At 48.9% G+C, this 27,682-nt stretch overlaps 1 protein-coding gene across 5 annotated transcripts; it reads left to right on the top strand.

Moving 5' to 3' along the window:
* Window positions 1–666: 666 nt before the first annotated feature.
* On the top strand, window positions 667–27,386 carry PI4KB (phosphatidylinositol 4-kinase beta). 5 transcript variants are annotated; one of them, XM_062511586.1, is made up of 13 exons: window positions 667–844; window positions 1,184–1,279; window positions 3,845–4,739; window positions 7,614–7,658; window positions 12,678–12,905; window positions 15,307–15,534; window positions 17,678–17,787; window positions 20,354–20,458; window positions 21,552–21,675; window positions 22,705–22,970; window positions 24,820–24,952; window positions 25,151–25,271; window positions 26,979–27,386. In XM_062511586.1, exons 3-13 carry the CDS (start codon window positions 3,873–3,875, stop codon window positions 27,158–27,160), a joined length of 2,409 nt encoding a protein of 802 aa, XP_062367570.1. In that variant the 5' UTR covers window positions 667–844; window positions 1,184–1,279; window positions 3,845–3,872; the 3' UTR covers window positions 27,161–27,386. The 5 variants fall into 5 exon arrangements, with proteins under 5 accessions (XP_062367570.1, XP_062367571.1, XP_062367572.1 ...); XM_062511587.1 differs by lacking the exon at window positions 7,614–7,658 and having other exon boundaries at window positions 668–844; window positions 26,979–27,385; XM_062511588.1 differs by lacking the exon at window positions 7,614–7,658 and having other exon boundaries at window positions 671–844; window positions 15,307–15,528; window positions 26,979–27,383.
* The last annotated feature ends 296 nt before the right edge of the window (window positions 27,387–27,682 follow it).

The following is a 27,682-nucleotide window of genomic DNA, read 5'->3' as shown; positions in this document are numbered from 1 at the left end:
GGGACACTGGCACTGGGCAGGGACATTGACACTGGGCAGGGACATTGACACTGGAAGGGGACATTGACACTGGAAGGGGACATTGGTACTGGGAGGGGACATTGGAAGTGGGAAGGGGACACTGGCACTGGGCAGGGACATTGACACTGGAAGGGGACATTGACACTGGAAGGGGACATTGGCACTGGGAAGGGACATTGGCACTGGGAGGGGACACTGAAAGTGAGGAAGAGGTGACACACGCAATGGAAGACGACACGGACAAGGAGGATAACAACCCGTGCCACCCCCCCGCCGTGTGGTGACAGTGACAACCGAGGCGATTTTCCCCCAAAAATCTCCGATTTTGGTCAAACGCGGAACCCTTGGGTTTGTTCAGTACCGAAGCCACGCCCCCAAACACAACGAGACCACACCCTCTTCACCATATATGGTCATAACAGAGCCTTCTTCCGCATCCGGTGCGCCGGCCACGCCCCCTTTGCGTCGCAAACCCCACGCTCGACACACAGAGCACGCCCGCAAACCGTATTAAGCGCGTAAACCACGCCCACATTTCCATATAAGGATACAAACGACGCCCTCATTATTAAGGCCACGCCCCCTCCTCCCGCGCCGCACCGCCGGCCCGCCAGGGGGCGCTGTGGCGAGGCGGCCGCCCCTCAGCCCCGTGAGGCGGCGCCGGGCCGGGCCTGGGGAGGCTCCGCTCCGGCCCCGCTCCACCGGCCCCGCTCCGCTCCGGCCCCGCTCCGCTCCGGCCCCGCTCCACCGGCCCCGCTCCACCGGCCCTTTCCGACCCCTCCGCTCCTCTCCCCGCGGCTTCGCTCCTTCCCGATTCCCCGAGGTGAGCCCGGGCTCCGCCGAACCCTCTCCGGCCTTCTCCAACCCCCACCCGCCTCAGCCCGGTCCTCCCGGCGGTTCCGCGGCCGCTCCGTGTCCGGCCTCGCCTCCTCCTCCTCCTCCTCCTCCTCCTCCTCCTCCTCCTCCTCCTCCTCCCCCCTCTCCCTCTCCTCCCTCTCCTCCCTCTTGGTTCCCCCCGCGGCCTCCTCCAGCGCTTCGTGGCGCAGGAGCTGGCCAGGAAATCGCCTTTTCCTCGCGGAGGATTTTTTATGGTGATTTCTGAGGGTTCTTTTTTTTTTTTTTTTTTTTTTTTTTTTCTTCCCCCACCACCTTTTCCCCTCAGCAGCAGCAGCAGCCGCCGGTGCCCGGCATGAGCCGCCCGCACCGGCCGCAGGGCCGGGCTCGCCGAGCGGAGCCTCGCGGGATGGGATCGCTCCAGGTACCTCATCCTAAATCCTTTTTTCCCCCCTTTTTATTTATTTATTTTAAAACCAGGGAATTCCTCCCGAAGCCCCGCTCCCCGAGGGGGAAGTGGCGCAATTCCCTTTCCAGAGCCTTTTTCCAGCCGCTTTTCCTCATGAGGGATTTGCCAAGCCTTCCTCCCCCCCCCCTCCCTTCTCCTCTCCCTCCCGGGGCCATCTGGTGCCTCTGGCAGCTTTGGAATTGCCCAAAATCTCCTCTTAAATTCAGTGCATTACGTAAAATTTGGATTGGCGAGGGTCACTCATCCCCCTCGGGAATGTTTTCCCTGAAAAACTTCGGCTGGACTTGGTGGGAAGTTGTATAATGAGAAATAATTACGTTTAATCCCTTCTTTTTTATTCCCTCTGCTTCCCTGCAATCCGGGAGGGAATAACTGGGTGGGAAAAAAAAAGGATTTTTTCAGTTTTTTTATTTTTTCCCGGTGCTGGAAGAGTTTTTTTGAGGTTTTGGGGTCATTCCTGATGTGGACCCCATGGATATGAAAACAGTCCCTGATTTTTTTTTTTCCCCCTTGGAATTCTGAGTGGGATTTCAGGGCTCTGCTCCTGAAATTCATGGGATATTTCTGCTCCTGAAATTGCTGGATAATCGCTGCTCCAGGAATTCCTGAATAGTTTTTGCTCCTGGAATTTGAGGATGATCCCTGCTCCTGGAATTCTGGGTGATTTCAGCTCCAGGAATTCCTGGGCTGGGATTTCTGATCCTGAAATTCCTGGATAATTTCTGGAATTCCTGGGTGATCCCCTGCTCCTGGGATTCCTGGATAATTTCTGGAATTCCATGGTGATCCCCTGCTCCTAGAATTCCTGGATAATTTGTGGAGTTCCTGGGTGATTTCTGGAATCCCTGGGTGATCCCTGCTCCTGAAGTTCCTGGATAATTTCTGGAATTCTTGGGTGATTTTTTCCCCCTGGAATTTCTGGATAATCTCTGGAGTTTTTGGGTGATTTTTTCCTCACGGAGTTCCGGGCTGATCCCTGCTCCAGATTTCCTGGATATTTTATGATCCCACAGTTCAGGGTCCATGCTTGGATCAGCCCAGGAGTCGCCCTTGGGATCCAGGTGGGAATTTTGATTCCTGCTTTTTTTTTGTTTTTTCTTTTCCCTTGCTTTTTCCCCTCCCCCTCTGCTTTTTCCCACTTTATTTCCCAACCCAAAAAAGCCAAAAAACCAACTTGGAAAACCTCAAAAAGTGGGAATTTGTATAGGGAATGTGATCCATGGGAGGAGGGAATTCCAGGATTGTGGGATTGCTCCAGACTTTGGAATCCTGTGGGGTTTTTTTTGGAAAAGGGAAAAACTTTGGATTTCTTTTTTTTTTTGGGATGAGAGAAGGGAGGGAATCCTTGGAATTTTTGGGTGTCCTTGAATCTGGGATTGGGATAGAAGAAGAAACTCTTGGATTTTTGGAAAAACAGGGATGGGAATTGTGGGGAAGTGCGGAATCCCGAATTTTCGCCCCTGTTTTTTTTTTGGGGATTTGTTGAAAAATGGGAACATCTGGGATTTTTTTTCCGGTTCTCGTGGGGTTTTTGGGATCTAAGAGCCACAAAAAATTTCAGGAATGTGGGATTTACAACAAAACTCTCAGGCTTTGAACAGGATTTGGGCATCTGGGATTTCTTGGAAAAGAAGCGGGGGGGAAAAAAAAAGAATTCCTGAGGATTTTGTTTCCCTCTTTTCTTTGGGAATTGGAAAAACAAAGGGATAAAGCAAATCCTTAAATTAACCAGGAAAAAATCTGCAATTAGCAGGGAAAAATTCTGAATTAACAGGAAAACACAAATTCACATCATCCATCTTCCCTTCAGGTGTATCCTGGGTTTCTCCCCTTGAATCCCATCTCTAATCCCATTTTTTCCCAATTTAATGCTGATCATTTCCCAATTTAATATAAATTTTTCCTCAGTTTAATCCTGATTCCCCCCCCCCCGGATTTAATCCTGATTTTTCCACAATTTAATGATAATTTTCCCCCAATTAAATCCCTGATTCCCCCTCCCAGTTTAGTCTCAATTCCAGTTCTTTTTCCCAATTTAATCCCATTTTCCCCCAATTTAATCTCATTTTTTCCCAATTCAATCCCATTTTCCCCCAGTTTAATCCTGATTTCCCCCCCCAGTTTAATCTCGATTTTTTCCCCAGTTTAGTTTCAATTCCAGTTTCATTTCCCAATTTAATGCCAATTTACCCCCAACTCAGTCGCATTTTTCCCAACTTAATTCCATTTTTTTCTCAAATTAATCTTGATTTTTTTCCCCAACTCAATCCCATTATGTCCCCTAATTTAACCCAAATTTCCCCCAATTTAATCCAATTTTTTCACCCAATTTAATCCAAATTTCCCCCTAATTTAATCCATTTTTTTCCCCCGACTCGATCCCCTTTTTCCCCAATTAAATCCCCATTTCCTCCAATAAAACCCCAAATTCCCCCTCATTCCCCCTAAACCCCCCCTAAATTCCTAATTCCCCCCAAATCTCCCCTAATTCCCCCCAAATCCCCTTTTTTTTCCCCAAAGCTCTGAGCCGTGCCGCCCTCCTTCCACCATGGGCGACTCTCCCGTCGGGAAAACCGCCCCGGAGCCGGGAAATTCCCAAGGGAACGTCAACGTCAACGGAGCGGGGGGCTCTTCCTTGAGCGTCATCACGGAAGGCGTGGGCGAGCTCATCGACGCCGAGGTAGCCAAAAAAGCCTGCGAGGAAGTCCTGGAAAAAGTCAAACAGCTGCACGGATCCTATCCCGACGCGATTCCCAACGGAGAGAACTGCCAGATCCGTTGTTTGGACGACTCTCCCGCTTCGCGCATCCAAGAGGAAGAGGAGGAGAACGCCAACGCGACCAGGACGGCGCGGAAACGCCAAAACCAAGCCAAGCAATCGTGGCTCCTCCGCCTCTTCGAATCCAAACTTTTCGATATTTCCATGGCCATCTCCTACTTGTACAATTCCAAGGAACCCGGCGTGCAGGCTTACATCGGGAACCGCCTGTTTTGTTTCCGAGACGAGGAGGTGGATTTTTACCTCCCTCAGCTCCTCAACATGTACATCCACATGGACGAAGACGTTGGAGACGCCATCAAACCTTACATCGTGCACCGGTGCCGCCAGAGCATCGATTTCTCGCTGCGGTGCGCGCTGCTGTTGGGAGCCTACTCCTCGGATATGCACATCTCCACCCAGCGGCATTCCCGAGGAACCAAACTCCGCAGGTTGATCCTTTCCGACGAGTTGAAGCCGGCGGGGAGGAGGAGGGAGTTGGGTGGCGGTGCTGGTGGCGGCGTCGGTTCCGACACGGGGTTGTCGCCGTCCAAACGGACTCACCAGAGATCCAAGTCGGACGCCACGGTGTCCATCAGCCTGAGCAGCAACCTGAAACGCACGGCCAGCAATCCCAAGGTGGAGAGCGAGGAGGAGGTAAGGTTTGGGAATGTGCATGGAGGGGAGTTCCGTGGGGTTGTGTTATGGGGAACGGGGAGAATCCCGTGGTTGTTCCTTGGGATTCATCCCAGAGCTCCTCCAGGGTTGGGGTTGTTCTCCCAAGGATCAAGGATCTGGGAGAATCCCGTGGTTGTTCCTTGGGATTCATCCCAGAGCTCCTCCAGGGTTGGGGTTGTGTTCCAAGGATCAAGGATCTGGGAGAATCCCGTGGTTGTTCCTTGGGATTCATCCCAGAGCTGCTCCAGGGTTGGGGTTGTTCTCCCAAGGATCAAGGATCTGGGAGAATCCCGTGGTTGTTCCTTGGGATTCTTCTCAAAGCTGCTCCAGGGATGGGGTTGTACTCCAAGGCTCAGGGAAAATCCCATGGTTGTTCCTTGGGATTCATCCCAAAAATCCTTTGGTGCTGGGGTTGTGCTCCAAGGCTCAGCCAGCAATCCCAAGGTGGAGAGCGAGGAGGAGGTAAAGTCTGGGAATGTTCATGGAGGGGAGTTCCGTGGGGTTGTGTTATGGGGAACGGGGAGAATCCCGTGGTTGTTCCTTGGGATTCATCCCAGAGCTGCTCCAGGGTTGGGGTTGTGTTCCAAGGATCAAGGATCTGGGAGGATCCCGTGGTTGTTCCTTGGGATTCATCCCAGAGCTGCTCCAAGGCTCATGGATCTGGGAAAATCCTGTGGTTGTTCCTTGGGATTTATCCCAAAGTTCCTTTGGTATCGGGGTTGTGCTCCCAAGGATCAAGGATCTTGGAAGATCCTGTGGCTGTTCCTTGGGATTCATCCCATAAATCCTTTGGGATCGTGGTCCTGCCTTGGGATTCATGCCAGAGCTGCTCCAGGGTTGGGGTTGTGCTCCAAGGATCAAGGATCTGGGAACATCCCGTGGTTGTTCCTTGGAATTTATCCCAAAATTCCTCTGGGATTGTGGTGGTGCCTTGGGATTGATCCCAGATTTCCTCTGGGATCAGGTTTGTGCTCCAGGGCTGATCCCAGCACGAGCTGGGAATTCTGAGTGGGAAAGCATCCCCGAGCTGGTGCTGGAAGCAGATTTTGGAGCGGCGCTTCCCAAATCCAGGAAAAATGAATTTTCCAGAGGGTGGAATCCACCCCATGGAAACTGGGATTGATTTGGAATGGTTGGGATTGACTGGGAATGACTGGTGATGACTGGGAATGGTTGGGAATGATTTGGATTGATTCTGATTGACTGGGAATGACTGGGAATGGTTGGGAATGGTTGGGAATGATTCTGATTGACTGGGAATGACTGGGATTGACTGGGAATGGTTGGGAATGACTGGGATTGACTGGGAATGGTTGGGATTGACTGGGAATGACTGGGAATGGTTGGGAATGATTTGGATTGATTCTGATTGACTGGGAATGACTGGGAATGGTTGGGAATGATTTGGATTGATTCTGATTGACTGGGAATGACTGGGATTGACTGGGAATGGTTGGGAATGGTTGGGAATGGTTGGGAATTGTTGGAAATCGTTGGCAACGGTTGGGAATTCCCAGGAATTTCCGGGAAATGGATCAGAAATCCAAGGTTTGATCCTGCTGGGAATTCCGCTGGGAATCCTTGGAAGGAGCCAAGGATTGTTCCAAACTCTGGGAATTGGGGTAAGGATGGAAGGAGGGATTGGGAAGGAATTTTCCAGGCTGGATTCGGGATCATAAAAAAAAACCCCCCGGATAAATCCGGGGCCATTCCCGCCAGGATGAATTTTTAATGTGGAAAAGGAAGAGGCAGAAACCGGAGCTTTTCCATAAATTATGGATGAGGAAACTCCTGGAAAAGATCCAGAAAAAGTCGGGAAGGCACAAAAACAGAGAGACACCAGCCCTGGATCCCGAATATCCCTCAAAAAATCCCGGAATTCTTGGAAGCTCTGGGTGATTTTCCCTCCGGAATCCAGGAATTCCTTGGAAAAAGCAGGGAAAACTGATGGGAAATGATGCCAAAATTCATCAGGGCAGGGAAAATTTGGGATCAGTTTTCACTCCAGGTGGAATCCAGACGTGGTTGTCCCTTTTTTTTTTTTTTTTTAAGTTTTTGGGAATTTTAGCCCCGAAATTCCCAGTTTTTTATGGAATGAAGCTCCATTGGATTCCCTTTCAGGAATAAAATCATGGATTGATGGACTCCAGGTGCTGGAATTTTGGGATATTTGGGATGGGAATCCCTTGGGAGTGAAATGTGGGAATAAAAGGAAAATGTTGGATAAATCAGGAATTTCCCCGTGACAAAAAGCAGCCTCAAAAAAATTGGGATTTTGGGAATTTTTGGGATCGTTTCCACGGGATTTGTTTGATGTGCTGAAATTCAGGATAAACAGGAATCCAGGGAAGGAAAAAAAAAAAAAAAAAGTGGATTTGGTGATGGAAAAGGTCGGAAATCCAAGGAATTTGGAGCTGGATCCATCCTGGTCCTTCCGGGGTGGGATAATGAATCCCAAAAGAGGAGGAAAATTGGGAAAATCCCGGGAATTCCACACTCGGATCTGCTCCACTTTGATCCCATCCCGCTTGAGATCCGTGGGATTTTCCCTTCCTGCAGTTTTTTTCCTGGAAAAATCCACAGGAATTCCAAAGGGATGGGACCAAAAAAAAAAAAAAAAACCACCAAAAAAAACCCAAAAAACAAAACAAAACCAAAAACAACAACAACAAAAAAACCCAACCAAATTTAGGAATTGCTGGAATTTCACCTGGAGTTAAACTTTACTTTTTCTCCCCCTTTTCCCTTCTCCTTCCTCTCTTCCCTGTGGAAAATATTCCCAAAAAAACTGCCCCAAATTCCCCCCCCCCCCCCCCCTTTTTTTTTTTTTTTATTTTTTCCTGCTTTTCCCAGGAATTCTCCTCGAGTACGGAAAGCCTGGATAAATCCCTGGCTCCCGTAAGTTCCGATCCCGTTTTTTTCCAGAGGTTCCCTCTTCCCTCCGCAGCATTTCCTCAATTTCCACCCCTCTGGAATTTCCCAGCATTCCTCAAACATTCCCAAAAATTAAAAAAAAAAAAATGGAAAAGAAAAGAAAAAATCCCGGCGTCGCCACCGCGACGTTTCCTCGGAATTCCGGGAAAATTCGTTCCAGTTGGGACAAAAATTAAGGAAAATCCCAATTTTTCCCATCAAAATCCACCTGGGAATGAGGGAATTCCCACTTTCCCTGCTTTTCCCGTTTTTCCGTTGCAGGTGGAAGAGGAAATGCTGTTTTCCCTTGGAAAATTCTCGGCCGGATGGGATTAATTTGCTTTTTATTTTTTTTTTCCTGGGTTTTTTTTTTTTTTGTTTTGTTTTTCCCACCAATCATTCGCTGAATTAATTATTTTAATTTTTTTCTTATTTTCTTTTTTTTTTTTTTTCCCCCGTGAAAATTCCAATCGAATCCTGGTGTTTTCCCTGATTTTTCCTCTCCAGAACGAGCTCTTTTCCTGATATATTTTTCCTTTATTTTATTTATTTATTTTATTTTTTTGGAATCTTTCCCATCTCATTTCCCGGTGGGAATGCGTAGTCCATGATTTCCTCCAGGGAAGAATTCCAGGTTTTTCTTCGTTTTTGTTTTTGTTTTTTTTTTTCATTTTTTAGGCTTTTCTGGGAATTCCTGGGTTCCAACCCAGCTCTGATCCCGCTGGGAATTCCCAAGGACCGTTCCCACTCCTGGATTTGGGAATTTTGTCGGGATTTGATCCCAAATTTCGGGCTCCTCCTAAATCCCGCTGTTTTTTTAGGGATAATGGGATGCTTGGGATGAGCTCGAAACCTTGAATTCCCAGACAAAATTCCAGGAATTCTTTGATTCCCACCCATTCCTGCTCCTCCCAGCCCAGCCAACGGCTCCTCTCCGGGGATTCTTTTTTTTTTTTTTGGGAATCGATGGAAAACTGGGAAAATTCCTCATTCCTTATGGAATGTTCTACTGGAATGGGAAGAATCCTTGGGAATGCTGGGATGAGGAATGGGCTGAAGAGAAAAATTCCCTCTGGAATGGGATGAAGAAGAGGAAAAATTCCCTCTGGAATTTCCCTTTGGAACGGGATGAAGAGGAAAATTCCCATGTGGAAAAGGATGGGATGGAGAGGAATTTTCTCTTTGGAATGGGATGAAGAAGAAGGAATTTCCCTCTGGAATTTCCCTTTGGAATGGGAGAGGATGAAGAGGAGAATTCCCTCTGGAATTTCCCTTTGGAATGGGAGGGGGCAAAGAAGAAAACTCCCATTTGGATTGGGATGAAGAGGAAAATTCACTCTGGAATGGGATGAAGAAGAAGGAATTTCCCTCTGGAATGGGTTGAAGAGGAGAATTCCCTCTGGAATTTCCCTTTGGAATGGGCTGGGATGAAGAGGAAAATTCCTTCTGGAATTTCCCACTGGGATGGGATGAAGGGGAGAGTTCCCTCTGGAATTTCCCTTTGGAATGGGAGGGGGCAAAGAAGAAAACTCCCATTTGGAATGGGGTGAAGAGGAAAATTCCCTCTGGGATGGGATGGAATTTCCCAGCCCCTCTGGCTGGAGAGCCCAAGATTTCCAAGTTTCCCCACCAGACCCAGAATTCCAGAGGCTCCGAACGGATCCCGGCGCCGCTGGAATATTCCTGAGGTCGGGAGAAGATCCTTGGGAAGCGTTTTGTGACCCCTGGAAAATCCAGGAATTCCAAAATTCCCCCGGACTGATCCCGGATTGATCCCAGATTCCCAAATTCCTGGGGATATTCCACTGGGAAAAGCATTTCCTGGTATTCCGAGGGGACAGCATCCATGGAAAGCCTGGATGGGAGGAGCAGAAATATCCCGGAATTCCGTGGGAAAAACCAGGAAGCATCCGTGGGATATCCCATTTTTTTTCCAGGAATGGGATTCAACCCATGGAGAGCTGAGGGAATTTTTGGGATCCGATCGGGAACCTCTGGAATATTTCTCCCATGCCCGGAGCCAGGTGGGGGCAGGGAATTAGCCCAGAATTCCCGAGGAATTTTTGGACTTGGAGTGCAATTCCAATGGATTCCCAGCCAGGAATGCCCATCCTGATCTTCCTTTCCCTGATTTTTTTTTTTTTTTTTTAATTTTTCCCCGACTCCTTTCCTTTTGCTCCGCGATATTCCCGATTTTTCCGGCGTTTTCCGTTTGATTCCCGATCCGTGGCTTTCTGCATGCGCCTTTTCCAGCATGATGGGAGATTCCCAAAAATCAACCCGTGCTTATTCCCAGATTTCGGGAATGTGGAGTGGAAAACTTGGGATCGATGCAGGGAGGGGGGGGGCTCCTTCATCCAAAGGGAAATCCCAAATCCCTGTGGGATTTTGGGATTGTGGGATTGGGACACCAGGGAGGGGTGGGGGGAGAGGATAGTCCTGAATTTTGGGGATCTGGGTAATCCCAAAATCCTGGGATTCCAGGGAATCCTGGGAATTCCCAAAATCCTGGGAGTCTGGGTAATCTCAAAAACCTGGAAATACAGATCCTCCCGAATCCCAGGGGTCTGGATAATCCCAAAATCCTGGGATTCCAGATCCTCACAAATCCTGGGAATTCTGGGAATTCCCAACATTCTGGGAATCCAGATCCTCCCAAATCTTGGGAATCTGGATAACCCCAAATCCTGGGAATCGGGGTAATCCCAAAATCCTGGGAATCTGGGTATTCCCAAATCCTGGGGATTCCAGATCCTCCCAAATCGTGTGAATCTGAGTATTCCCAAATCTCGGGAATCCAGGTACTCCCAAATCCTGGGATTCCAGATCCTCCCAAATCCTGGGAACCTGGATAATCCCAAATCCCAGGAATCCAGCAGGACTGGGAACGTCAGCGCTGGAATTCCGGTGTTTAGGAAAAACCACTGGATCCTGCTCAGCTGGGGGAGGGACGGGACTCCCAAACTTCTGGGAAGAGGGAAGGATGGGAAGAGGAAAAAAATGGAAAAAGGGAAGAGCAGGAAAAAGGGAAAAGCAGGAATTTCCTCCCACTAGAAAACATTTCCTCTTCATTTTCCTCCTTTATTTTCCCCCAACCTTTTTCCTTCGATCCTGACTTTTTTGCACCTGGCATTGGAGTGGGAAAAGGGAAGAGAGAATATCAGGAAAAGGAAGAATCAGGAAAAAGGGAAGATCAGGAATTTCCTACCACTAAAAAAAAAACATTTCCTCCTTTTTTTTTTTTTTCCCCTGGATATTTTCCCTTTGATCCCGACCCTTTTCCAGCCGGCACGGCTGGCTCCGGAGCAGGAAAAGAGAAAAGGGAAAATCAGGAACAGGGAAGATGAGGAAAAAGGGAAGAGGGAAAATCAGGAAAAAGGGAAGATCAGGGAAAGGGAAGATCAGGAAAAGGGAAGAGGGAAAATCAGGAAAAAGGGAGGATCAGGAAAAGGGAGATTCAGGAAAAGGGAAGATCAGGAAGAAGGGAAGATCAGGAATTTCCTCCCACTAAAAACCACTTCCGCCTTTTTTTTTTTCCTGGATATTTCCCCTTTGATCCCGACCCTTTTCCAGCCGGCCCGGCTGGCTCCAGAGCAGGAAAAGAGAAAAGGGAAAATCAGGAACAGGGAAGATGAGGAAAAAGGGAAGAGGGAAAATCAGGAAAAAGGGAAGATCAGGGAAAGGGAAGATCAGGAAAAGGAAGAATCAGGAAAAAGGGAAAATCAGGAAAAAGGGAAGATCAGGGAAAGGGAAGATCAGGAAAAGGGAAGAGGGAAAATCAGGAAAAAGGGAGGATCAGGAAAAGGGAAGATCAGGAAAAGGGAAGAGGGAAAATCAGGAAAAAGGGAGGATCAGGAAAAGGGAAGATCAGGAAAAGCAGGCTCAGGAAAAAGGGAAGATCAGGAAAAGGAGGCTCAGGAGAAAGGGAAGATCAGGAAGAAGGGAAGATCAGGGAAAGGGAAGATCAGGAAAAGGGAAGAGGGAAAATCAGGAAAAAGGGAGGATCAGGAAAAGGGAGATTCAGGAAAAGGGAAGATCAGGAAGAAGGGAAGATCAGGAATTTCCTCCCACTAAAAACCACTTCCGCCTTTTTTTTTTTCCTGGATATTTCCCCTTTGATCCCGACCCTTTTCCAGCCGGCCCGGCTGGCTCCAGAGCAGGAAAAGAGAAAAGGGAAAATCAGGAACAGGGAAGATGAGGAAAAAGGGAAGAGGGAAAATCAGGAAAAAGGGAAGATCAGGGAAAGGGAAGATCAGGAAAAGGGAAGAGGGAAAATCAGGAAAAAGGGAGGATCAGGAAAAGGGAGATTCAGGAAAAGGGAAGATCAGGAAGAAGGGAAGATCAGGAATTTCCTCCCACTAAAAACCACTTCCGCCTTTTTTTTTTTCCTGGATATTTCCCCTTTGATCCCGACCCTTTTCCAGCCGGCCCGGCTGGCTCCAGAGCAGGAAAAGAGAAAAGGGAAAATCAGGAACAGGGAAGATGAGGAAAAAGGGAAGAGGGAAAATCAGGAAAAAGGGAAGATCAGGGAAAGGGAAGATCAGGAAAAGGAAGAATCAGGAAAAAGGGAAAATCAGGAAAAAGGGAAGATCAGGGAAAGGGAAGATCAGGAAAAGGGAAGAGGGAAAATCAGGAAAAAGGGAGGATCAGGAAAAGGGAAGATCAGGAAAAGGGAAGAGGGAAAATCAGGAAAAAGGGAGGATCAGGAAAAGGGAAGATCAGGAAAAGCAGGCTCAGGAAAAAGGGAAGATCAGGAAAAGGAGGCTCAGGAGAAAGGGAAGATCAGGAAAAAGGGAAGATCAGGAAGAAGGGAAGATCAGGGAAAGGGAAGATCAGGAAAAGGGAAGAGGGAAAATCAGGAAAAAGGGAGGATCAGGAAAAGGGAGATTCAGGAAAAGGGAAGATCAGGAAGAAGGGAAGATCAGGAATTTCCTCCCACTGAAAACCACTTCCGCCTTTTTTTTTTTCCTGGATATTTCCCCTTTGATCCCGACCCTTTTCCAGCCGGCCCGGCTGGCTCCGGAGCGGGAATTCATCAAGTCCCTGATGGCCATCGGGAAGCGCCTGGCCACGCTGCCCACCAAGGAGCAGAAAACGCAGCGGCTCATCTCGGAGCTGTCCCTGCTCAACCACAAACTGCCCGCCAGGGCCTGGCTGCCCACGGCCTCCTTCCAGCACCACGTGGTCAGGGTGCCCCACTCGCAGGCCGTGGTCCTCAACTCCAAGGATAAGGTGTGGGGAATAAATGGGATTTGGGATTTGGGGTTTGGGATCCGGGGGGAATGGTGGGAGAGAGATGGGGGTGATGGTTTGTGGGGTTGGGAATGGTGGGAGAGAGATGGGGGTGATGGTTTGTGGGGTTGGGAATGGTGGGAGAGAGATGGGGGTGATGGTTTGTGGGGTTGGGATGGTGGGAGAGAGATGGGGGTGATGGTTTGTGGGGTTGGGATGGTGGGAGAGAGATGGGGGTGATGGTTTGTGGGGTTGGGATGGTGGGAGAGAGATGGGGGTGATGGTTTGTGGGATTGGGAATGGTGGGAGAGAGAACTGGGGGTGATGGTTTGTGGGGTGGGGATGGTGGGAGAGAGATGGGGGTGATGGTTTGTGGGGTTGGGAATGGTGGGAGAGAGATGGGGGTGATGGTTTGTGGGGTTGGGATGGTGGGAGAGAGATGGGGGTGATGGTTTGTGGGGTTGGGAATGGTGGGAGAGAGATGGGGGTGATGGTTTGTGGGGTTGGGATGGTGGGAGAGAGATGGGGGTGATGGTTTGTGGGGTTGGGAATGGTGGGAGAGAACTGGGGGTGATGGTTTGTGGGGTTGGGAATGGTGGGAGAGAGATGGGGGTGATGGTTTGTGGGATTGGGAATGGTGGGAGAGAGAACTGGGGGTGATGGTTTGTGGGGTTGGGAATGGTGGGAGAGAGAACTGGGGGTGATGGTTTGTGGGGTTGGGATGGTGGGAGAGAGATGGGGGTGATGGTTTGTGGGGTTGGGAATGGTGGGAGAGAGATGGGGGTGATGGTTTGTGGGGTTGGGAATGGTGGGAGAGAACTGGGGGTGATGGTTTGTGGGGTTGGGATGGTGGGAGAGAACTGGGGGTGATGGTTTGTGGGGTTGGGATGGTGGGAGAGAGCTGGGGGTGATGGTTTGTGGGGTTGGGATGGTGGGAGAGAACTGGGGGTGATGGTTTGTGGGGTGGGGATGGTGGGAGAGAGCTGGGGGTGATGGTTTGTGGGGTTGGGATGGTGGGAGAGAACTGGGGGTGATGGTTTGTGGGGTTGGGATGGTGGGAGAGAGCTGGGGGTGATGGTTTGTGGGGTTGGGATGGTGGGAGAGAACTGGGGGTGATGGTTTGTGGGGTTGGGATGGTGGGAGAGAACTGGGGGTGATGGTTTGTGGGGTTGGGAATGGTGGGAGAGAGATGGGGGTGATGGTTTGTGGGGTTGGGATGGTGGGAGAGAGATGGGGGTGATGGTTTGTGGGGTTGGGAATGGTGGGAGAGAACTGGGGGTGATGGTTTGTGGGGTTGGGATGGTGGGAGAGAGATGGGGGTGATGGTTTGTGGGGTGGGGATGGTGGGAGAGAACTGGGGGTGATGGTTTGTGGGGTTGGGATGGTGGGAGAGAACTGGGGGTGATGGTTTGTGGGGTTGGGATGGTGGGAGAGAGATGGGGGTGATGGTTTGTGGGGTGGGGATGGTGGGAGAGAACTGGGGGTGATGGTTTGTGGGGTTGGGAATGGTGGGAGAGAACTGGGGGTGATGGTTTGTGGGGTTGGGAATGGTGGGAGAGAACTGGGGGTGGTGGTTTGTGGGATTGGGAATGGTGGGAGAGAACTGGGGGTGATGGTTTGTGGGGTTGGGATGGTGGGAGAGAACTGGGGGTGATGGTTTGTGGGATTGGGAATGGTGGGAGAGAGATGGGGGTGATGGTTTGTGGGGTTGGGAATGGTGGGAGAGAACTGGGGGTGATGGTTTGTGGGGTTGGGAATGGTGGGAGAGAGATGGGGGTGATGGTTTGTGGGGTTGGGATGGTGGGAGAGAGATGGGGGTGATGGTTTGTGGGGTTGGGAATGGTGGGAGAGAACTGGGGGTGATGGTTTGTGGGGTTGGGAATGGTGGGAGAGAACTGGGGGTGATGGTTTGTGGGGTTGGGAATGGTGGGAGAGAACTGGGGGTGGTGGTTTGTGGGGTTGGGAATGGTGGGAGAGAACTGGGGGTGATGGTTTGTGGGTTTTGAGCTCCTCACTCGCGGGCCGTGCTCCTCATCTCCAAGGACAAGGTGTGGGGAATAAATGGGATTTGGGATTTGGGGTGGGGATTGGGAATTGGAGTGGGAAATGGGATTTGGGATTGTTGGGAAGGATCTGGAGGTGACGATTTCCAGAACCCGGAATTTTGGGAAGTCACTTCCAGAATTCTGGGAATTCTGGCCTGAGCCAGAGTTAACCACAGCCCCCCTGAGAACCTCCCACCTTCCCACCCTTCTCCTCCAAACCCCCCCAAAAAACCCCAACCCTGGCAGCATTTCCCCTTCTCCAACATTCCCTCTTTTTTTTTTTTTTTTTTTTTAATTTTTTTAATTTTTCTAAAAATTTTTAATTTTGTTTTTCCCTCCCCCACCCCCCCCACCAGGCTCCCTATTTAATCTACGTGGAAGTTCTGGAATGCGACAACTTCGACACGGCGAGCGTCCCCGCGCGCATCCCGGAGAACCGGATCCGCAGCACGCGCTCGGCCGAGAACCTTCCGGAATGCGGGATGGGCCCGGAGCAGAGGGCGGGCAGCTTCAGCACCGTGCCCAACTACGACAACGACGACGAGGCCTGGTCCGTGGATGACATCGTGGAGCTCCAGGTGGAGGTGGGGAGAAAAGGGTGGGAATGGGGTTGGCCTGAGGGGGAGTGGGGGCACCAGGGGGATGGGAGCAACCCCTGGGTGTCCCCAAGGTGTCCCCAAGGTGATGGGACCGACCCCTGGGTGTCCCCAAGGTGTCTCCAGGGTGATGGGATCAACCCCAAGGTGTCCCCAAGGTGTCCCCCAAGGTGATGGGACCAACCCCTGGGTGTCCCCAAGGTGTCCCCAAGGTGATGGGACCGACCCCTGGGTGTCCCCAAGGTGATGGGACCAACCCCTGGGTGTCCCCAAGGTGTCCCCAAGGTGATGGGACCGACCCCTGGGTGTCCCCAAGGTGTCTCCAGGGTGATGGGATCAACCCCTGGGTGTCCCCCAAGGTGGTGGGACTGACCCCAGGGTGTCCCCAAGGTGTCTCCAGGGTGATGGGATCAACCCCAAGGTGTCCCCAAGGTGTCCCCAAGGTGATGGGACTGACCCCAGGGTGTCCCCAAGGTGTCCCCAAGGTGATGGGACTGACCCCTGGGTGTTCCCAAGGTGATGGGACCAACCCCTGGGTGTCCCCGGGGTGTCCCCAAGGTGATGGGACTGACCCCAGGGTGTCCCCAAGGTGTCTCCAGGGTGATGGGATCAACCCCAAGGTGTCCCCAAGGTGTCCCCCAAGGTGATGGGACCAACCCCTGGGTGTCCCCAGGGTGTCCCCAAGGTGATGGGACTGACCCCAAGGTGTCCCCAAGGTGATGGGACCAACCCCTGGGTGTCCCCAAGGTGTCCCCAAGGTGATGGGACTGAACCCAGAGTGTCCCCAAGGTGATGGGACCAACCCCTGGGTGTCCCCAGGGTGTCCCCAAGGTGATGGGACTGACCCCAAGGTGTCCCCAAGGTGATGGGATCAACCCCTGGGTGTCCCCAAGGTGATGGGACTGACCCCTGGGTGTCCCCAGGGTGTCCCCAAGGTGATGGGACCGACCCCTGGGTGTCCCCAGGGTGTCCCCCAGGGTGATGGGATCACCCCAAGTTGTCCCCAAGGCGTCCCCAAGGTGATGGGACCGACCCCTGGGTGTCCCCAAGGTGTCCCCAAGGAGGTCAGGATGGTGGCAGTGGGATTGTCCTGAAGGTCGTGGTCACCAGAGTGTCCCCAAGGTGTCCCCAAGGGATTTAACACGACTTTGAGGGATTGTCATGGGATTTTAATGGGAATTTATGGGATTTCATGGGATTTTCATGGGATGTGATAGGAAGTGAATGGCATTTAATGAGGTTTTAGTGGGATTTTAATGGATTTTATTGGATTTTAATGGCGTTTAATGGGATTTTAGGGGGATTTTGATGGGATTTTAGTGGGATTTTAGTGGGATTTTGATGGGATTTTATTGGGATTTTGATGGGATTTTAGTGGGATTTTAGGGGGATTTTGATGGGATTTTATTGGGATTTTGATGGGATTTTAGTGGGATTTTAGGGGGATTTTGATGGGATTTTATTGGGATTTTGATGGGATTTTAGTGGGATTTTGATGGGATTTTATTGGGATTTTGATGGGATTTTAAGGGATATTGATGAGATTTTAGTGGGATATTGATGGGATTTTAAGGGATTTTTATGGGATTTAAAGGCATTTTACTGGATTTTGATGGGATTTTAATGGGATTTGATTGGATTTTAGTGGGATTTTAGTGGGATTTTGATGGGATTTTATTGGGATTTTGATGGGATTTTAGTGGGATTTTAGTGGGATTTTGATGGGATTTTATTGGGATTTTGATGGGATTTTGATGGGATTTTAAGGGATTTTATTGGATTTTTAGTGATTTGATTGGATTTTAATGGCACTTGCTGAGGTTTTATTGGGAATTTGATGGGATTTTATTGGGATTTTGATGGGATTTTGATGGGATTTTAGTGGGATTTTGATGGGACTTTAAGGGATTTTGATAGGATTTTATTGGGATTTTGATAGGCTTTTATTGGGATTTTGATGGGATTTTATTGGATTTTGATGGGATTTTAGTGGGATTTTGATGGGATTTTAAGGGATTTTGGTGGGATTTTAATGGGACATTATCAGATTTTTAGTGATTTGATTGGATTTTAATGGCACTTGCTGAGGTTTTATTGGGATTTTGATGGGATTTTCCTGGAATTGCTGCAGCTCCCGGAGATGCACACCAACAGCTGTGACAACATCTCCCAGTTTTCCGTGGATTCCATCACCAGCCAGGAGAGCCGGGAGCCCGTGTTCATCGCCGCCGGAGACATCCGGTGAGCCGGGGGAAAATCCGGGAATTCTCCTGGAAAAAAATCCCGGAATTCTGGTGTTCTCCAGAGCAGAAATCTGGGAATTGTAATGGAAAAAAAAATCCCGGAATTCTGGTGTTCTCCAGAGCAGAAATCTGGGAATTCTCCCAGAAAAAAAAACCCGGAATTCTGGTGTTCTCCAGAGCAGAAATCTGGGAATTGTAATGGAAAAAAATATCCTGGAATTCTGGTGTTCTCCAGAGCAGAAATCTGGGAATTGTAATGGAAAAAAATATCCTGGAATTCTGGTGTTCTCCAGAGCAGAAATCTGGAATTCTAATGGAAAAAAATATCCCGGAATTCTGGTGTTCTCCAGAGCAGAAATCTGGGAATTGCAATGGAAAAAAAAAATCCTGGAATTCTGGTGTTCTCCAGAGCAGAAATCTGGGAATTGTAATGGAAAAAAAATCCCGGAATTCTGGTGTTCTCCAGAGCAGAAATCTGGGAATTGTAATGGAAAAAAAAAATCCTGGAATTCTGGTGTTCTCCAGAGCAGAAATCTGGGAATTGTAATGGAAAAAAAATCCCGGAATTCTGGTGTTCTCCAGAGCAGAAATCTGGGAATTCTCCCAGAAAAAAAAAAACCCGGAATTCTGGTGTTCTCCAGAGCAGAAATCTGGGAATTGTAATGGAAAAAAAAAAAATCCTGGAATTCTGGTGTTCTCCAGAGCAGAAATCTGGGAATTGTAATGGAAAAAAAATCCCGGAATTCTGGTGTTCTCCAGAGCAGAAATCTGGGAATTCTCCCAGAAAAAAAAAAACCCGGAATTCTGGTGTTCTCCAGAGCAGAAATCTGGGAATTGCAATGGAAAAAAAAAAATCCTGGAATTCTGGTGTTCTCCAGAGCAGAAATCTGGGAATTGTAATGGAAAAAAAATCCCGGAATTCTGGTGTTCTCCAGAGCAGAAATCTGGGAATTCTCCCAGAAAAAAAAAAACCCGGAATTCTGGTGTTCTCCAGAGCAGAAATCTGGGAATTGTAATGGAAAAAAAAAAATCCTGGAATTCTGGTGTTCTCCAGAGCAGAAATCTGGGAATTGTAATGGAAAAAAAATCCCGGAATTCTGGTGTTCTCCAGAGCAGAAATCTGGGAATTCTCCCAGAAAAAAAAAACCCGGAATTCTGGTGTTCTCCAGAGCAGAAATCTGGGAATTATAATGGAAAAAAATATCCTGGAATTCTGGTGTTCTCCAGAGCAGAAATCTGGGAATTCTAACGGAAAAAAAAAATCCCGGAATTCTGGTGTTCTCCAGAGCAGAAATCTGGGAGTTTTCACTCAAAAAAAAAATATCCTGGAATTCTGATGTATCCCAGAGCAGAAATCTGGGAATTCTAACAGAAAAAAATTTCCTGACGGAATTCCCTGAATTTTGCCGACGCAATTCCTGGAATTTTCCTAATAGAATTCCCGGAATTTTCCCGACATAATTCCCGTCATTTCCTGACGGAATTTCCGGTTTGTCCCCATGTAATTCCTAGAATTTCCTGATGGAATTCCCGGCATTTCCCCACAAAGTTCTGGGAATTTTCCCGGTGGAATTCCCAAATTTTCACCACGTAATTCCCTGAATTTCCCTGACGCAATTCCCGGCACTTCCCGATGGAATTCTGGGAATTTTCCCGACGGAATTCCGGGAACTTTCCCGACGCAATTCCCAGCTCTTCCCAACGGAATTCCCTGAATTTTCCCGACGCAAATCCAGGCTCTTCCCAATGGAATTCCCTGAATTTTCCTGATGCAATTCCCGGCATTTCCCGACAGAATTCCGGGAATTTTCCCTACCCAATTCCCGGCATTTCCTGATGCATTTCTCTGCTTTTCCTGATGGAATTCCAGGAACTTTCCCAATGGAATTCCCTGAATTTTCCCGATGCGATTCCCGGCATTTCCCAACGGAATTCCGGGAATTTTCCCGACGGAATTCCGGGAACTTTCCCAACGCAATTCCCAGCTCTTCCCAACGAAATTCCCTGAATTTTCCCGATGGAATTCCCGTCATTTCCCAATGGAATTCCCGGCACTTCCTGACGGAATTCTGGGAACTTTCCTGATGGAATTCCGTGAACTTTCCCGACACAACTCCAGACTCTTCCCAATGGAATTCTGGGAATTTTCCTGACGCAATTCCTGTCATCTCCCGATGTAATTCCCTGAATTTCCCCGACGCAATTCCCGGCATTTCCCGATGCATTTCTCAGCTTTTCCTGACGGAATTCCCTGAACTTTCCCGACGGAATTCCCTGAACTTTCCCGACACAAATCCAGGCTCTTCCCAATGGAATTCCCTGAATTTTCCTGATGCAATTCCCGGCATTTCCCGATGGAATTCCTTGAATTTTCCCAACGGAATTCCGGGAACTTTCCCGACCCAATTCCCGGCATTTCCCGATGCATTTCTCAGCTTTTCCTGACGGAATTCCCTGAACTTCCCCGACGGAATTCCCTGAATTTTCCCGACGCAATTCCCGTTATCTCCCGAGGGAATTCCGGGAATTTTCCCCGACGGCGTTCCCGGCTTTCCCTCCCGCAGGCGGCGGCTGTCGGAGCAGCTGGCTCACACCCCCACGGCGTTCCGCAGGGATCCCGAGGATCCGTCGGCCGTGGCCCTCAAGGAGCCCTGGCAGGAAAAGGTCAGGTAAGGAATCGGGAATTCCAGAGAATTCCTCGGAATTCCAAAGGATTCCCGGAGGAGGGGGAGGGGGGGTGGGGGGAAAAAAAAAAAAAATCGAATCCCGGGGTTTGCATGGAATTTTTTTTTTTGGGATTTGGATGGGGTTTCAATGGGATTTGGTGGGATTTCATTGGAATTTTATTGGAATCTGGTGGGATTTCATTGGAATTTTATTGGAATTTGATGGCATTTTATGGAATTTTATTGGAATTTCATTGGAATTTGATGGGATTTCTATAGAATTTGATGGGATTTCATTGGAATTTCATTGGAATTTGATGGGATTTCAATGGAATTTTATTGGAATTTGATGGGATTTCATTGGAATTTTATTGGAATTTGATGGGATTTTATTGGAATTTGACGGGATTTTTATATAATTTGATGGGATTTCAATGGAATTTTATTGGAATTTGACGGGATTCCATCAGAATTTTAATGGGATTCTTTGGGATTTTAATGGGATTTGATGGGATTTCATTGGAATTTTATCGGAATTTGATGGGATTTTTATAGAATTTGATGGAATTTTATGGAATTTCATTGGAATTTGATGGGATTTAAATAGAATTTGATGGGATTTCAATAGAATTTTATTGGAATTTGATGGGATTTAAATAGAATTTTATGGGATTTCTTTGGGGGTTTGATGGGATTTGATGAGATTTTAATGGGATTCTTTGGAATTTTAATGGGATTTCATTGGAATTTTATTGGGATTTCATCGGATTTCATTGGAATTTGATGGGATTTTATTGGAATTTAATTGGAATTTGATGGGATATCAATGGCATTTCATTGGGATTTGATGAGATTTTAATGGGATTCTTTGGGATTTTAATGGGATTTGATGGGATTTCATTGGCATTTCATTGGAATTTTATTGGAATTTTATTGGAATTTGACGGGATTTCATCGGAATTTCATTGGAATTTCGATGGGATTCTTATAGAATTTGATGGGATTTGATGGAATTTCATCGGAATTCGATACCACTCAAACCCCAGCTCATTCCCAGACCTTTTCCCAACCTCTTTTTCTCCCAAATTTTTCCCAGGAGGATCCGGGAAGCCTCTCCCTACGGACACCTCCCCTCGTGGCGCCTCCTCTCCGTCATCGTCAAATGCGGCGACGACCTCCGGCAGGAGCTGCTGGCATTCCAGGTGCTCAAACAGCTCCAGGTGGGCACATTCCCAAAAAAAATTCCCAATTCCTGAGAGATTCCTGCCGTTCCCCCCCAAAAAATCCCGGAGTTTTTAGGGGTTTTAATGCGATTTTTAGGGTTTTTTTAGGGTTTTTTTTAATGGGATTTTATTGGGTTCCAGGTGCTCCATCAGCTCCAAGCGAGGCCATTCCTGAAAAATTCCCAAAGAATTCCCAAAAAAAAATTCCCAATTCCTGAGAGATTCCTGCCGTTCCCCCCCAAAAAAATCCCCCTCCCATTCCTCCCACTTTAACCTGATTTTAATGGGATTTAATGGGATTTTAATGGGATTTTAATGGTGTTTAATGGGATTTGAATGGGATTTAATGGGATTTAATGGGATTTGAATGTGACTCCCCCTCCCCAGTCCATCTGGGACCAGGAGCGCGTCCTTTCAGTCCCTGTAATGGGATTGAATGGGATTTAATGGTATTTAATGTGATTTGAATGGGATTTGAATGGTATTTAATGGTATTTAATGGGATTTAATGGGATTTAATGGGATTTAATGGTATTTAATGTGATTTGAATGGGATTTAATGGGATTTAATGGGATTTAATGGTATTTAATGTGATTTGAATGGGATTTAATGGGATTTAATGTGATTTGGATGGGATTTAATGTGATTTAATGTGATTTGGATGCGACTCCCCCTCCCCAGTCCATCTGGGACCAGGAGCGCGTCCTTTCAGTCCCTGTAATGGGATTGAATGGGATTTAATGGTATTTAATGGGATTTAATGGGATTTAATGGGATTTAATGGTATTTAATGGTATTTAATGGGATTTAATGTGATTTGAATGGGATTTAATGGTATTTAATGGGATTGAATGGTATTTAATGGTATTTAATGGGATTTGAATGGGATTTGAATGGTATTTAATGGGATTGAATGGGATTTAATGGGATTTAATGTGATTTGGATGGTATTTAATGGTATTTAATGGTATTTAATGTGATTTAATGTGATTTAATGGTATTTGGATGCGACTCCCCCTCCCCAGTCCATCTGGGACCAGGAGCGCGTCCCTCTGTGGATCAAGCCCTACCAGATCCTGGTGATCTCGGCGGACAGCGGCATGATCGAGCCGGTGCTGAGCGCCGTGTCCCTGCACCAGATCAAGAAGCAGTCGGCGCTGTCGCTGCTCGATTACCTGCTGCAGGAGCACGGCCCCGCCACCAGCGAGTCCTTCCTGAGCGCCCAGCGCAACTTCGTGCGCAGCTGCGCCGGCTACAGCCTGCTCTGCTACCTGCTGCAGGTCAAGGACAGGTGAGCGCCCGCGCGGGGCCTTCGGGGGGGGGGTTAGTGGGGGTTAGGGGGGGTTAGGGGGGGTTAGTGGGGGGTTAGGGGGGGTTAGTGGGGGTTAGTGGGGGTTAGGGGGGGTTAGGGGGGGTTAGTGGGGGGTTAGGGGGGGTTAGTGGGGGTTAGTGGGGGTTAGGGGGGGTTAGTGGGGGGTTAGTGGGGGGTTAGTGGGGGTTAGGGGGGGTTAGTGGGGGTTAGGGGGGGTTAAAGGGGTTTAGTGGGGGTTAATGGGGGTTTAGTGGGGGTTAGGGGGGGTTAGTGGGGGGTTAGGGGGGGTTAGGGGGGGTTAGGGGGGGTTAGTGGGGGTTTAGGGGGGGTTAGTGGGGGTTTAGGGGGGGTTAGTGGGGGGTTAGTGGGGGGTTAGTGGGGGTTAGGGGGGGTTAGTGGGGGTTAGGGGGGGTTAAAGGGGTTTAGTGGGGGTTAATGGGGGTTTAGTGGGGGTTAGGGGGGGTTAGTGGGGGGTTAGGGGGGGTTAGGGGGGGTTAGGGGTGGTTAATGGGGGTTAATGGGGGGTTAGTGGGGGTTTAGGGGGGGTTAGGGGGGTTTAGGGGGGGTTAGGGGGGGTTAGGGGGGGTTAATGGGGGTTTAGTGGGGGTTAATGGGGGTTAGTGGGGGTTAGGGGGGTTAGGGGGGTTAGTGGGGGTTAGTGGGGGGTTTAGTGGGGGTTAGTGGGGGTTGGGGGGGTTTAGGGGGGGTTAGTGGGGGTTAAAGGGGGGTTAGGGGGGGTTTAGGGGGGTTAGTGGGGTTTGGAATAGGGGTTTAGTGGGGTTAATGAGGGTTAGTGGGGGTTAGTGGGGGTTGATGGGGGTTGGGGGGGTTAGGGGGGGTTAGTGGGGTTTAGTGGGGGTTTAGCGGGGGTTAATGGTGGTTAATGGGGGTTAATGGGGTTTGGAATAGGGGTTTAGTGGGGTTAATGGGGGTTAATAGGGTTTAATTGGGTTTAATGGGTGTTAATGTGGTTTAATGGGGGTTAATGGGGTTAAGGAGGTTTGTAATGGGGTTTAATGGATTTAATGGGGGTTAATGGGGTTAATGGGGTTAATGGGGTTAATGGGGGTTAATGGGGTTTAATGGGGGTTAATGGGGGTTAATGAGGTTTGTAATGGGGTTTAATGGAGTTAATGGGGGTTAATGGGGTTAATGGGGTTAATGGGGGTTAATGGGGTTTAATGGGGGTTAATGGGGGTTAATGGGGGTTAATGAGGTTTGTAATGGGGTTTAATGGAGTTAATGGTGGTTAATGGGGGTTAATGGGGTTTGGAATAGGGGTTTAGTGGGGTTAATGGGGGTTAATAGGGTTTAATGGGGTTTAATGGGTGTTAATGTGGTTTAATGGGGGTTAATGGGGTTAAGGAGGTTTGTAATGGGGTTTAATGGAGTTAATGGGGGTTAATGGGGTTAATGGGGTTAATGGGGTTAATGGGGGTTAATGGGGGTTAATGGGGGTTAATGGGGGTTAATGAGGTTTGTAATGGGGTTTAATGGAGTTAATGGGGGTTAATGGGGGTTTAGTGGGGTTAATGGGGTTTAAAGGGGTTTGTAATGGGGTTTAATGGGGTTTAATAGAGTTTTTAATGGGGTTTAATGGGGTTTGATGGGGTTTAATTGGGTTTAATGGGGTTTGGAATGGGCTTTAATGGGATTTTAATGGGATTTAATGAGATTTTGATGGGAGTTGGATGGGATTTAATGGGAATTCAATGGAATTTTAATGGGATTTAATGAGATTTTGATGGGAGTTGGATGGGATTCCCATGGAATTCCGATGCCATCCCCCTGAAATCCCCCGGAATTCCCAAAACTCCCCCTCTCCCAGACACAACGGGAACATCCTGCTGGACGCCGAGGGCCACATCATCCACATCGACTTCGGCTTCATCCTCTCCAGCTCTCCCCGAAATTTGGGCTTCGAGACCTCGGCCTTCAAACTCACCTCGGAGTTCGTGGACGTGAGTGCCGGCAGCACGGAATTCCCGCGGGAATCCCGGCCTTCCCTCTTTTCCCCCCCTGTCCCATCCTTTTTTTTTTTTTTTTTAATTTTTTTTTTGCTTATTTTTGTTTTTTTTTTTTTTTTTCTGTTTTTTTTTTTTCTGTTTTTTTTTGTTTGTTTGTTTGTTTTTTTTTTGTTTGTACCTCGTTCCTGGCAGGTGATGGGAGGTTTGGACGGGGACATGTTCAATTATTACAAGATGCTGATGCTGCAGGGGCTGATCGCCGCCCGCAAGCACATGGACAAGGTGGTGCAGATCGTGGAGATCATGCAGCAAGGTGGGAATTCCGCGACATTCCCGGGAATTCCGAGCTCTTCCTGACCCAAAAAAACTCCTTTACTTCCCACCCCCCCCCCCCCACCGAATTCCCATTTTTTTCCCCATTGTTTTTCCCCATTTTTTTCCCCATTTTTTTTCCACTTTGTCCTCATTTTCCCCGTTTTTTTCCCTTTTTTTTCCATGTTTTTTCCCATTATTTTCCCACTCACTGATCCCCCATTTTCCCCATTTTCCCATTTCCCACTCTCTAATCTCCCATTTCCCCATTCCCATTCCCCATTCCCATTCCCCATTCCCATCCCCATTTCCCCATTCCCCATCCCCATTCCCATCCCCATTCCCATTCCCATTCCCATTCCCCATTCCCCAATCCCATTCCCCATTCCCATTCCCCATTCCCATTCCCATTCCCCATTCCCATTCCCCATTCCATCCCCATTCCATTCCCATTCCCATTCCCATTCCCATTCCCCATTCCCATTCCCCATTCCCCATTCCCATTCCCATTCCCCATCCCCATTCCCATTCCCATTCCCATTCCCCATTCCCCATTCCCCATTCCCATTCCCATTCCCATTCCCATCCCCATTCCCATTCCCATTCCCCATTCCCATTCCCATTCCCCATTCCCATCCCCATTCCCATTTCCATTTCCATTTCCCCCATTCCCATTCCCATTCCCATTCCCATCCCCATTCCCATTCCCCATTCCCATTCCCATTCCATTCCCATCCCCATTCCCATTCCCATTCCCCATTCCCATTCCCATTCCCATTCCCATTCCCCATCCCCATTCCCATTCCCATTCCCATTCCCCATCCCCATTCCCATCCCCATCCCCATTTCCCCATTCCCCATTCCCATCCCCATCCCCATTCCCATCCCCATCCCCATTCCCATTCCCATTCCCATTCCCATCACCATTCCCATTCCCCATTCCCCATTCCCCATCCCCATCCCCATCCCCATTCCCATTCCCATTCCCATTCCCATTCCCATTCCCATCCCCATTTCCCCATTCCCCATTCCCATTCCCATCCCCATTCCCATTCCCATTCCCCATTCCCATTCCCATTCCCATTCCCATTCCCATTCCCATTCCCCATTCCCATTCCCATTCCCCATTCCCATTCCCATTCCCCATTCCCATTCCCATCCCCATCCCCATTCCCATCCCCATTCCCATCCCCATTCCCATTCCCATTCCCATTCCCCATCCCCATTCCCATTCCCATTCCCCATCCCCATCCCCATCCCCATTCCCATTCCCATTCCCCATTCCCATTCCCATTCCCATTCCCATTCCCATTCCCCATTCCCATTCCCATTCCCCATTCCCATTCCCATCCCCATCCCCATTCCCATTCCCCATTCCCCATTCCCCATTCCCATTCCCATTCCCATTCCCCATTCCCATTCCCATTCCCCATTCCCCATCCCCATTCCCATCCCCATTCCCCATTCCCATTCCCATTCCCATCCCCATTCCCATCCCCATCCCCATTCCCATCCCCATTCCCATTCCCATCCCCATTCCCATCCCCATTCCCATTCCCATCCCCATTCCCATTCCCCATCCCCATTCCCATTCCCATCCCCCCATCTCCCACCTCCCATTTTTTTCTTCCCTTTTCTCTCTCTCTCTCTCCCCCTCTATTTTATTTTATTTTTTCCCCTTTCCCCCCTCCCCTGTGCACTTTTCCAGGCTCCCAGCTCCCGTGCTTCCACGGCTCCTCCACCATCCGTCACCTCAAGGAGCGTTTCCACATGAACCTGACGGAGGAGCAGCTGCAGCTGCAGGTGGAGCAGATGGTGGATGGCTCCATGCGTTCCATCACCACCAAACTCTACGATGGCTTCCAGTACCTCACCAACGGCATCATGTGAACCCCCCCTCCCCAAAAAAAAAAAAAAAAAAGAAAAAAAAAATATATATATATATATACACAAAAACAAACAAACAAACAAAAAAAAAAAACATCCGCACATCGAAATCCGCACGTCCTCGCTGCCCCCACCCCCCCCCCACCACCACGCACCCGCCCGTGGGGGGAAAAACAAACAAACAAACAAACAAAAAAAAAAACTAAAGAAACAAAGAAACAAACGGAAAAAAAAAGTGTTTATACCTGATAATCGTGAAGGGGAGGGGGGGGGGAAGGAAAAGAAAAAAAAACCAAAAGAAAAAGGATTAAAAAAACAAAAAACAACAAAAAAAAAAAACCAAGGGGGATTTTTCCGTTAGGTTTTGTTACCTTGGGAAAGGGGGGAAATGGGGAAGGAATGGGTGGGGAGAGGGGGAGGTGGGGACGGTTTAGGGGGTCCGGGAGGGATTTTGGAATTTTGGGGGATTGCTGGAAGGAATTTGGGGCATTTCTGGAAGAATTTTGGAGGATTCTGGAAGAATTT

Source organism: Cinclus cinclus, chromosome 31 (genome assembly GCF_963662255.1).
Source record: "Cinclus cinclus chromosome 31, bCinCin1.1, whole genome shotgun sequence".
In the NCBI taxonomy this organism is placed as follows: Eukaryota; Metazoa; Chordata; class Aves; order Passeriformes; family Cinclidae; genus Cinclus; species Cinclus cinclus.
Note: the sequence above shows the minus strand (reverse complement) of the source record. Positions and strands in the feature narration are given on the sequence as shown.